The sequence below is a fragment of the Camelus dromedarius genome, chromosome 13 (genome assembly GCF_036321535.1).
Source record: "Camelus dromedarius isolate mCamDro1 chromosome 13, mCamDro1.pat, whole genome shotgun sequence".
In the NCBI taxonomy this organism is placed as follows: domain Eukaryota; kingdom Metazoa; phylum Chordata; class Mammalia; order Artiodactyla; family Camelidae; genus Camelus; species Camelus dromedarius.
The window spans coordinates 53,254,905-53,267,369 of record NC_087448.1 but is presented as its reverse complement, the minus strand read 5'-3'; the positions used below and the strand labels follow the sequence as shown (position 1 = coordinate 53,267,369).

The following is a 12,465-nucleotide window of genomic DNA, read 5'->3' as shown; positions in this document are numbered from 1 at the left end:
GAAGCAGGTGCTGGCCACACCAAGCAGGGTGGGGAAGAGCTTTCTAGGCAGAGGAAAGAACACGGCAAAGGGGTGAGGAGGTCAAGGATACGAGTGACCCAGGAACTGAAAGAAGTGAGTGGGAGTGGGGGGCCAGGGGCACGGGAGGAGCCTGAACACGGACGGGCTGGGGCTGAAGGGCCGTACCTGGTCTTGGGTTGGCCTCCTTGTTCCCACCTGCCAAGGCCCCGTGGGTGGGCTAAGGAGGAAAAAGCAAGGCAGGAGGGTAGGGAGGAGGGGCAGGCCTGCATCGGCCAGAGAGGCTGTGCCCCTCGACCCCAGGCCCAGCACAGTGACTGCCTGATTCCTTCTTGGTCTAGGTTGAGCCTGAGCCCAAACCTAGGCTACTACTTCGCCAAAGGCAAGCACCAGAAGGCCTGGAACTGGTGGGATCTGAACCTGCATGTCCACGCACCCCCTGTCCAGTCCATCTCCTTGAATATCAACCGCTACATCAAGGTACATATAAGGAGCCAGGATAAGATCATCTTCCACTTCACCCACCAAAAGAAACGCATCTGCTTAAACCTGGGCACCAGGTACAAGGTAAGGTCTCAACTCCCCACACCCTCTGCCAGTTGGAGAACCACCTGCACATAGTCACTGCTGGCTTGGACTGGTCCACACTGGGCCTGCCGCCACATTCTCCATCACTCCAGCCCCTAGGAAAACAAAGCCTCCTTCCCTGACCTGATGCTTGACCATATACAAAGGCAAACACTTAACTTCTGGGCACCATGAGATTCAGAGCTGAGGAAACTGATATCTTCATCCCAGCAAGACCCAGACACGCTCCAGTGGGAGCTCACCATGGATGTGGGGCTCGTAGCAGACACAGTGACCCGCCTCCTGGCTGCGGCAGGGCCTCAGTCTCCTGCCATGCTAGGGAATCCCTGGGGAGAAGCCGGACGTCCCTAGATGGCACAGCCTTTGGAAGGCAGGGTGCACCAGGGCCCAGCAGCTGGCCTCCCTTTGGTTTGGAGTCAGGCTGTGGTGTGGCCTGAACCCAGTCGCTGCAGCCCATGTAGCCACAGGCTTAAGCCAAGCGAGTATCTCGGGGAAGTGGCAGAAATGTTGCCGGTGGCAGCGCCAGGTGCACAGCTTTGCCCTGGAGAGTGACGTCTCCAGGGGAGACTTGATCCTGGCATGAGGGGAGCATGGTGCCCAGGCAGCATTAATCCTCACTGAGCCTTCTATGCACTCCTGCAGTTCATCAGCCCAGAGGTACTGAGTGAAATGAAGAAGAAAGCAATCCTGGAAATGGAAATCAGTCCAACAGCTCAGAAGATCCAGATCCTCCTGGGAAAAATGAGTAGGACCCTGAATATACTGACCATCTTTGATCTCAAAAACTTCATAGAGGGCTCCAAGATCTTCCCAATGAGACAATCTGAGCTGGAGGAGAAAACCTCATCTTCCGGTCTCAGGCAGTCGCCAGATTACCCCACAGCCTCTTCAGCCTGAGCTGAATGTTTCAGGGAGGTGGAGTTGTCAGAATCCTAGAGGAAAAGCCCAAAGCCCTAGTTTATGTCTTTGAGAGTTGGTTTGTAATTTGAGATCTATGACAGATCCTTGGTTTGGGGGGGAAAAAAAGGGAGGTATTTTTGGTGGGGAAGGGGCTGACAGACTCTGTAGCTGGCCACAGGAAAGACTTAATCAGCCCTGCCCCACTCTGACAGCATTAGAAATAAATTGTTTCAATAGACAATACACATCAACACCTGTCTCGCTTGATTCTGCTGGTCACTTGAATGCAGAAGTTCTGTGGCTTTCCTGTACTTGGTTTGACTCAAGACACAGGCTATCTCAAAGCCTAACTCTGCCCCTGGTTGGCTGTGTGACCTTGGGCAAGTAGCTTTCTGCCTCAGTTTCCTCATCTGTAAAATGGGTCTAGAAATAGCCTCACAAACCACCCCCTCATTCACCCCTGCCAAGACAGAGGGAAGCCCAGTTAGAAAAGCAGCCCCAGCCTGCAGCCAGTGTCCCAAACCAGGAGCCGACTGGGAGCCCGGAAGGACCCACATTTAAACCCCTTTCAATAGCTGGACCGCTTTTGGTCATGGGTAACAGTCACTCAAATAGGTAAAGCAAGATGGGAAACATCATCAGGATGGAAGATGCAATGCATCTCCCTCCTAGTGGAGGGAGGCCTCCAGGAGCCAGGGGGGGACTTTCGTTCTTGTGTCTGCAACACTCATGTTCTTCCAAAGGGGTGTTTTCTGTGCATCTCGGTTCACACGGCTTTGTCTCCTGACCTTTCTCAGAAGAACCCCCGTAGTCCCCAACTGACCTGGCTTGATCCGGAGGCCACTCTTGGCACGATCATGTGGTAAGGGAGGTGGGGTTATGTCTTGTAAATACAGCTCCTAGCTGATGCCAAGCATGGTCGGGGGTAGTCTCTAGAAAAGGGAGACTCGGGAGCTGGTTGGCCTCCTCTAGCGTGACTTACAGATTCCTGAGACACTGCAGGATTCCCAGGATGGCTTCCACTGCAACCTGAACAGAAAGAGTGTAGAAAACTCCTTCTTCTTAACTCAGCGCAGCAAACCAGCCATTCCCTGCAGTGAGCAGACACCCGAGCCCCATGTCGCGGCCCTACTCTCCTGATCTCACACCGCCTGCCACCAACCCTCACCAAAGTCCTGCCATCACCCCAACCCCAAATGCTGCGCAGCTGCAGTGGTACCAGGCTGTAAGGCCGGTGGTGGAGGGGCGTTACACGGTCACTTCCCCTACGGGACTGTCACACGTTGGCAAACAGCATCATCAGCTAATACAACAGTTACTTTGTTGCCAGACAGTGAGCCACAGATGACCACTGCAAGAGCAAATCCTCACAAGCCAACCTTGACATTTTAGAGAGCAGGTTAGTTTCCGCCTCTGCTCAGTGTGCGCGGGGCCCCCTCCCTTACCAGTTGCTAGAGACAGAAGCTCCGGAGTCGGGTCTGGGCTACAAACAAATCCTCCCAAGCTTGCAGCGTGTCTCAGAGAATTGAGCCCGCTGGGGAATTGAAAGCACGTGTGTCCTTGAAGCAGGCAAGCCTGGTCTGCTTCTTGGATGGTCTTGGAACCATCACCACCACCTGCTGGCTGTGCGGCCCTGGCCAAGGCAGTAAGCCCCTCTGGGACTCCAGTTCCCTTGTCTGTAACAGGAGGACAAGCAAGGAACACACCTCACGGAGTTACGGTGAGGAGGAATGGGGGTGGCCACGGTGGGCTCTCAGCTTACAGGGGGCTTAACCCACGTGGGCTCTGAGGTTCACCAGCCAGTTCCTCTCCCTGGTCTTTCTCCTTCCATAAAACCTAAACACGTGACTCCATTAATGCAGAGGTTGTCCACAGGTGGCCTCAAAGAGGCATTGTGTTTGGTCAGCCCCATTTTCAAATATTTTGTTGCCAACACTTATAAGGCACGCTCTTTCCAACCTCTCTTGTGGTTGCTGCTCTGTACAAATGTTATCAAAGACGGGACAGAAAACCCAGTGCCCAGGGGCTATTTCGTAAGGAAAAATGAGTCACCTCACAGGCTGCAGAGTAAGTAGTGAAAGCAGCCATCCGGGGACTATAAAACCTCAGCACCCCCTGGCCTGCATTCGTTTGCCAGAGCTGCCGTAACAAAGGACCACACCCTGGGTGGCTTGCACAACAGCAATTTATTGACTCACAGTCCTAGAGGCCGGAAGCCCACGACCAAGGGCCAGAGAAGGATGTGGTCAAGGCCCCTCTGCCAGCTTCTACCAGTACCTTTGTCTCGTGGCAGCATTAATTCAGTCTTCATGTGGCGTTTTCCCTGTGCATGTCTCTGCATCAAATTATCGTTCAACTAATGAAGCATTAAGAAGCTTCAAAAAATGTCTTTCTACAATAATCACCTTGCCAAAAGAATCCACAGAGTACAAGGAAAACGGGGGAAGGTGGGGTAACGCTGATGGAGCGTAATGAACTCAATAACCTGCTTGTGATACAACCTGTTAACGTTCTGCAAGATGACATCGCTGGGAGAAATCTGGTAACGGAACACGGGATCTCTCTGTATTACTGCTTACAACCGCATGTGAATCTACAGGTTGTCTCAATAAAAACTTCAGTTAAAAAAATTTTTTTTAAAGAACCCACACACATAATGGACCCATGAGGACAAGGTAGGAAGCAAAAATCTTTATTTAAAAAAAAATTCACATTTATTAAAAACAGCAATTTCTAGCCAAATAATATAAGGCATTTTAAGTTAATTATTTGAAAGTATGTACACTCTGTATAAGTAAATACTTGAAACTGTACAGATTTAAACAAACAGTCATTTAGCAAACAAACGGGATCACTATCACCTACTCAGCACTTTTGTCAGGTATTTGAGTGTTTCAGACATAAAAGATTCAAAACACAAGAATGAGTGCCGTCAAATATTTTTATCCTTAACAGACTCGCTCTGTACACCAAATCAGTCACAGTACTGTACAATAATCATGCCCTCATTTCTTTGGAAAGGCGATTAAAAATCAAATGTACATATAATATACAAAACTGGATATTTTACAGTTTATTTCATTAAACACATATTTAAAATAGTAAAAGTACATATAATCTTTCTAATTCACTCATTTCCTGTCAGAGAATGAATATGGACCCTCTTTACCTTTTAGTTTCCCAAGATCCAGAGTATTAAGCTCTGTCAAGCAATATCCATCACCAAGTTAAACCGAGCTGAAAAACAAGTGACCTGTTTAAAATGACAGGCGTCACGAGATGTACACACGGCGGGAGGAGAAATGCTAGTCGCACAGAACGAGGCCTGCTGGCTACCTTCCAGAACCCTTGTTAGCGTTCTATCTCTAAACTAGTGTCTGAATAACTCAAAATCCCTTGTGAACCAAAAAGCAGGTTACATTTACTGTAATATCAGAGGCAAAACCAAACCAATCCAAACAGGAAACAGGTATTTGTAGGAAAACTCATAGACGTGCATCATTTATCTGATAATCGCTGACACCCTGTGGTGGGCGGGTCTGAAGGGACGGGCGGTCTTCATCGCCCTCTCTGTTAGTAAAACACGTTCCGCAGTAGCAGGGCTGGCGCGGCACAGCCACTGTGAAGTACAGGACATGAAAGTGTTCACTTTTCAAAGAACCATGGAAACGGAAGGCAGTGTGCAGAAGGCAGGCAGCCCAACCTCCGTGCCAGGTGCACCATTCATCAGGCTTCCTTCTCTCCTTCCTGCGCCAGACTGAAGATGCCTTAATTGGTATTTCCCACTCACAAACACTGCCTATTGTACCGTGAAGATTCTCATTAAAGATACGACACATTTCTATCATGAGGAGGCTGCTGCTCCCTGCCTGCTTCTCAACGCCCTGCCCCTAAGCAATTCACGGAGTACAGATCCCGGGACTTTACGCCAGGTCCCTGCATCTTGAAACTCCCTCACATCAAACACACAGAAAGATAACACCCTGAATTCCCAGAAAAGCAGAGCGTGTTCTCAGAAGCATCCAATCTACTCCAAACTAAACTTCAAAGTGATAGGAGAAACATTACATTAAATAGAGTGCAAAGATAACATTTCTGGAAATAAAAAAATTAGTCACCATGGAATGCTCAGTGGTTAAAAAGATTGCAGTGTTTCACGCTTTAACAGACCTTTCTCTTAGCTTTCTAATTAGCTGTATTTCCATAAAGTTCTTCTTTGCACTATTTATTGTCACCTATTTTCATTGCACACTTTTTCTTAGAACCATTTCACTGAGTGCACACCATAACTTCCTCTTAACTTACACTGCTCGTGACCATTTAAATGAGGCAGTTATCAGCGCTCATAGGTTAATCTTTGGCATTTTGATATTTTTCAAAGGGAAACATCAATCATTTCACTCTTTGCTTCTATGTCATTCTGCGGTCAGCACTGAGCAGCACGCCGTGTGGTTCTCGGGACATCCTTCGTACAGTTCCCCGGGGGGTGCAGGCCGAGGGACACCTCAGCCTGCTCCCACCAGACAGGCCTTTTACACACAGCCCGACAGGCCTGGTTACTTGGAAACTGACAGCAGGAGGTTCAGCTGAAAAGCAAAGAGAAGGCTATGTTAGTTCTGCTGCAGAATACCATACTCAAGAAAACTATTTAGATTCTCAAAAACAGAATGAGAGGGAAAGTCCAAGATTTGTAAGAGACCAGTAAACATGGCTGCAAGGTGTAAACTGGACCTGCAATGCTGGTCTGATTTCTGAAGCAGCCTCTGGGCGCGGCACATCGTGGAGGCCCGTGGGGAGTCACACCCCATCACAAACCTAGGCCCTCGACTCACTTAGAATCCAGTGAGGAAGACAGAAAAAAAAAAACCACACACCAACAATGACAAATTAAATAATCAATCTCACCTTTTCCTACGCAGAGTGTGTTTTGGGGAGAATCGTACATAAGCTGAATTCTTTAAATGAATTCCCCTCCTACCCGGCTGCCCCCAAGGACGAGCCTCCCCTGCAGCCTCCTTAAGTGATAGGAGTTTCTCTTCCACACGCCTGGAGGTGGGATCAGAGGCCCCCCCGTTCCTCACTGGCATTTCCAGCCCATTCTCCTTCCCTGTCGCAGCACCTTCCGCAGCTTTCCTGGTCCTGGTATCAGACCATGCCAGGCTTCACTCCTCTATCTGTGACCCCTTGGCCATCAGCCTGCCCCGCATTTCGGGCAGATCTCAGAGCATGATCACTCTTTTCTGCAACTACTCCTGCAGGAATTCTTGATGATTTCAACATCCAGACAGATAACACTTCCAGTGTGGAGGTCTCTCAGTCCTGCGGCTCCTTTCCTCCCACAATCTCATCTTCCATCACCCACGTCAGCCAGCCATGCATGGAGACACCCTCACCCTCGTGACCCTGACTGCAGCCCCTCCGTCAAGCATCTCACTCTTTGATCACAACGTCTTCCCAGCTCATCCTCTCCTCCTCCAACTCCAGTGACACTCTGACTCCGCCAGGCCTAGAACCCACGGTTCCTCCTACCTCTTCACACTCTTCCCTCAGCTCCCTCTTGCTCCTCGTCCGCTCAAGTTCTGTGGCAATGATTTAAATCACTCCCTTCTTTAAACACTTATCTCTCCTGCCCCCACACCCCTCCCCCTGGTCCCTACTGGCAAAACCACAGTCCTGATGACTACAACCCTCCAGCCACCCTGCATCGACCTTCACACAACCGTGACTGGAGAAAACAAATGAGACAACTATGTTGAATGGTCTCTCTTGGGCTCATAACCACGGAACTCAACAGAACCCTCCTTCCAAATCTCTAGCACCTTTCACTCTCAGTAATAACCATGCTTCCTGGTTCAAATAAGAGCGCCCGGGAGCTCCCACCACACCCATCAGCTCCCTGCATGTGCGCCCACATACCTTGCCTTCTCCCCTCTTCCCACGCTGAACCCCGCAGGCATCCAGCAAAGGCCCCACCCTCCAATTGCCCCTGAGATCCCACCCCCACTTCTCTTCTCAGGAACATTTTCCCAGCAGCAATTTTCCCCTCAATTTAGATCTTCCCCATGAATACACAAACATGCATTCCCTCAACTTAAAAAAAAAAAAAAAGGAAGGGTAATCCAATAACAAATACAAGTAACTATCTAAGGAGGAGAGAGGGGAAGGCTGGAGGGACTAGAAAAGGAAGCAAGACTCCTTCAAATTCACCTTGTTCCATAATTCTGACTCGGGAACCATGTGAATATCTTATATAATTAAAAACAAAATTAAATCAAAACAAGAGAGGAAAATCTCTAACTACTGAAAACAAACCCAACTATGTATCAAGTTAATGGCATAATTACATAGAATATAATCACTGCAAATGACTTAGAAAAAAGGATCTTGACCGTACATCCCTAGAACTACAGAGACAGTTTATCTTTTTAAAATATGACCCCCAGAGCCATCCAAAGACACACGCACAGCCAAGAGGGAGAATGAAGCCCTGATACACACTGCAACACAGATAAGCCTTGAAAACATTATGCTGATAGAAAGAAGCCAGTCATGAAGGCCATGTACAGTACAATCGCACCTGATGAACTGCCCAGGACAGGCAAATCCAGAGGCCACAGCAGATGAGCAGAAGGCAGGTATGCGCGCACGTGTGCGCGTGTGTGGAATCTGCTAATAACAGGTAGGGATTTCTTTTGGGGGATGAAAATGTTCTGGAATTAGACAGTGGTGATGGCTGAACAATGCGGTGAATGTACTAAAAACCACTGAATTGTCCACTTTAAAAGGGGGAATTTTATGGCATATGAATTGTATCTCAATTTAAAAATGACCCTATTTCTCCTCCAGCTACCACCCCACTTCCCCTCTCCCCATGTAGTAAAACTCCTCCGAAGACTCACCACAGTCCCTGCCTCCGGGTTCCCTCTCCGCAGGCTGCACCCACTCCACTAGCTCTCACCACCCTGACCACACGCTAACCTCCAGCACTAAACCAAACTTAAAACCGGAAATAAAACACCCTCCACGGCACCAGCCTACTCCTACTCAATAAAACACTTGCCGACTGAACTGAATAAATGAGTAACAGTAAACACAGACCGAGCTCTCTATTTAGTTTCTTTTAATTTAAGAAGAGAGAAAACAAAAACACTGCTCTCTGGGATCTATCTGAATCCCTCAAATAACTTCCATTTTTTTTTTTTTTTCATTTGAAACATGTTCCACTACCATGCACGTTGCAAACAAATTATTCAGCAATCTAAGGATCACTATTTGAATCTTTCACAAATGGCTTATTCATCTTAAACCCAGCAACCTTCAATGTCAGAAAGCATTAAAAAGCAATTAAAAATTCTAAAGACATCAACAAATACTTGGGAGAGCAATTCAAAGCTTGAACTCTTGCTCTTCAAAATAAAACGATGTACAATTTTTAAAATTACATCCAAAAACATGGTTACTCAGAGACATGATCTATTCAAGTACAATAACTAAGAGGTTATAAAAGTAACAGAATCTTCAGACTATGGATTACCTGTTCCATAGAAGGACAAGCAATGATCTGGATATCTTCAGGGCTGAACTCTTCCTTTAACAAAACATGGAACTTCTGGAAAATCTGCTGAATGTTATTCTTAGAAAGAAGAGGCAATCATGTTACACGAGTCACAGAAAACATATGCAGTCGCCTCAGACACGAAGCACTAATAATGTTAAATCTTACTATTTGCCAAAACAAGTAGAGGAAATGTATCTTCCGTGGAGTTACCAAACACTTGTAATTTACACTAAATATTTCACAGGCTAGCACAACCTAAGACTTATCAGATAGTACTTCCTAAAAAAACTAAACTCTAGCAAGCTCTGTCCCCAACAGAGAATAATACGAGTCTTCAGCAGCAATTCCTTACACAAAAGATAATAAAGTTCCAGACACATAAAATGTACTTTAAAAATCAACCAACACCGTGTGAGCTCAACACAGCACTGGAAGCTATGAGCACTAAATTGGCGTTGACATTTAATTCCTCGGTGGCCACTGCTAGCCATTTATTTCCACTGCTCACCAGTAAAATGGGGCATAATTCTTGAAATGCTGTTCTCTCAAGTGTTGGGCCACATCTAATGTGAAAGTCTGATTACTTATTTATTTATTATTAATTTCTACTTGTAGGTAGAAATTACCTTTGTGCCAAAGGTAATGGAAATTAAGGAAAAGGAAATTAAGATAAAGTGAGGGTAGGGGAAAAAAAAGATACAATCAGATGGATGTAAGCTTTGTAAGTCTTTCAAGAATCACGGTGATTTTTAATCAACTGCACTAGAAGAGCACACCAACATTTCAAAATGTTTACAGGAAGAGAAAGATGGCAGACAAGGCAAGAACACGTGAAGAGACTGCACAACCCTCACGCAGATTATCACAATACTCACCCTAACAGGTTTAAAAAGGATGAACTCAGTATCTTTGTTGGATAGGTACAATGACATACTTCTCAATGTCAGGGGCAGCTTTGCTTTTATTGTCTTGTAGGCACTTGCCACAAGGTCACCAACCTTTGCTGGAAAGAAATTAACCTCGTTAGTGTCACAAAGAAAAAGAGAAGAAACATTTCCATTTTAATTCAGAGGGGAATAAAAGGAGAAGAAAATAGCAAAATAAAACACTCTTTATTTCCACAAAGAATTTCTTTCACTTGTTTATTTATCAAGTTTAATCATAAGCCCTATAAACATTTATTAAATTTCTACTGTATACAAAATTCTAATCCTAAGGGATAGGGCAACAAAAGAATTCCCCTAGCATGGCTCAGGACACTCAGGGGCTGTAATACGGTACCTTTGGAATCTGGAGAAAGAGGTAAGGTAAAATAAAAAGTCATTTGCAGTGAGACACTGGTAAGAATTACTTTATAATGAATGAGCTTATTCATTTGCAGAACCAACTCACAGTAAGAGATGCTGTCTTATGAGATCATTCAGAAAATACCCACACATACTTAATGGGAACTAAAAATCCATTTGTACATTCTTATACTGTATTATCAGAAAGGGAATAGAATTCCAGAAAATTGGAATTGAAATAATTAGTAGCCCAGGTGTGCATCTGAAAAGACGTGCAAATGGAAAAGAAGAGCAGTAATCTGTATGAAGTATTTAAAAGAAGGAATTACCTAGAAAGCTATAAAGGAAAAGACTGATAATTTCAAAGATGCTCAAACTCACTCATAATTAAAGAAATGCATATTAAAACAACTGAGATATTTCAGATTGGTAAAAATTACTAAGACTGTGAATATCCTTATTTGGCAGGGGTGTAGGGAACAGGTACCCTCATCCACTGTTGATGGGAGTATAAACTGGTTCAACCTCTTTGAAGGGATATTAGGCAATGTCTAGCAAAACTGAAAATACATGTACTCTTTCACTTAACACTTCTACTGCTCGGTAGAGCTGAATATTCTGGCACAGAAAGGGCTCCTAGATGTGGAATTAAAAAAAAAAAAAGCAAGGGATATAGTATAATTGTATTTGTATAACATGCCTCAAGTCCATATATGCTAGTACATCCATAAATAATTTGGGGAAAGCAACCATTAATAGTGGTTACCTTTGAGACGACTAGTTAGTTCTGAGGTGGAGAATAGAATTACTCCTCATTTTATACTTTTCTACAGTTCAAATTTAATATCATGTTAAAAAAACATTCGTTTTAATTGAGGAGGGTTGTGGTAGAGCAGGGTAAGAAGGTGCAGATGCTCTCAAGAAGAAAGAAACAATCTAAGAATTGCTTCCTTTTCATAAACGAAAGAAAACTCCTTTTGAGACAATGAATTCCACAGGCTGTGGTCCTATCATCACTGACACTTCAGGGATCAGTAGGTCAGTCTTCAGAGCCCTTCATGTTTAAAAGTTACGTGTGGAGACTGCTAGTAAAATATCCTAATTCTTAAAAGGTACACTTCTCAGAGTAAATTAAACTGGCGTTCTAACTTATAACTCCATCTCCTGTGAGTTTATCATGAAATGGCCCTGAATGTAATCAAGTCTGCATGAACCAGTAACCCTGCTTTTCCAGGGGCCCAAGACAAGTTCCTAGATTGTTCCCGGTGCTCCCACCCCAAAGGCCCAAAAACTTTTGACATTTAAGTGTGGGCTTCTCATATTACAGATCAAGAAAAAGCAACTCCATAGCTCCCTGTGGCTAAATGGCTCAACGGGACAGAAGATACAACAACGAGGTGAACTGAAGTGTCACTGCTACAATCACCAGGATCTCCTTGCTTAGAAAGAAATGAAATGGGTTACATGACAAACAGCAAGCCCTACTTCATCCAGGCCTTGTGTCAGCCTGCTTTCATCTACTCCTACTTTCTAACAACAACTCTAGCAATGCTTAAGAGCACAACACACCCACCAGCGGGAGTTCTACTAGGGTTCCACTTGAGAAGATGACAGCCCCTGTTTTGAGTGAAAGAGGATCTTTCCAAAGGGGAAAGAAAATACATTAATTATGCATCAAGCCCCTGGGCTTAGCTGTGCTAACTACGCCTATGCCAATTCGGTGGTTTCTACCTATTTTAAGAAAGATTTATTGCACCCAAGAGTTTCATTTACACGAACACTTGAAATAAAATCAGTTCTGTCCAAGCTCTATAAGTGGCTGAAACCTTGAGCCAAAAGCCCAATTAATCCAAAGATGATCAGAATTCCTTCTCGAATCAATGCTGAGTTACGGACCAACAAGCCTGCTCCTGACCCTGAGGGGTCAGAATAAGTGGTCACCACCAGGCTGTGGTTAGAATTTCTAATATACGTCCAGTACTGTCTGTCCTTTAGTAAAATGGTGGAGATTTCAATCTCATACATGTACAAAGGCTTAAACTAATAAAGATAGTGTAACATTTACTGTCTCCACCACAGTAAACAGAAGGCCTATTAAGCATGTCACAGATTTTA

General features: G+C 45.2%; 2 protein-coding genes across 2 annotated transcripts in view; one reads left to right on the top strand and one right to left on the bottom strand.

The window, feature by feature from the left end:
• The window catches only part of ERICH6B (glutamate rich 6B), a 39,322-nt gene extending 37,819 nt beyond the window's left edge, over positions 1-1,503 (top strand). Inside the window, exons 15-16 of the mRNA XM_064492881.1 lie at positions 360-585; positions 1,249-1,503. Of these exons, the coding sequence (XP_064348951.1) occupies positions 360-585; positions 1,249-1,503 (481 nt within the window). The remainder of the gene's footprint in view (positions 1-359; positions 586-1,248) is intronic.
• Positions 1,504-4,182: 2,679 nt separating this feature from the next.
• COG3 (component of oligomeric golgi complex 3) overlaps positions 4,183-12,465 on the bottom strand; it is a 53,675-nt gene continuing 45,392 nt past the window's right edge. The window contains exons 21-23 of the mRNA XM_010980849.3: positions 9,940-10,067; positions 9,041-9,139; positions 4,183-6,092 (exon numbers count right to left, since the gene is read on the bottom strand). Of these exons, the coding sequence (XP_010979151.2) occupies positions 6,063-6,092; positions 9,041-9,139; positions 9,940-10,067 (257 nt within the window). The 3' untranslated portion in view covers positions 4,183-6,062. The remainder of the gene's footprint in view (positions 6,093-9,040; positions 9,140-9,939; positions 10,068-12,465) is intronic.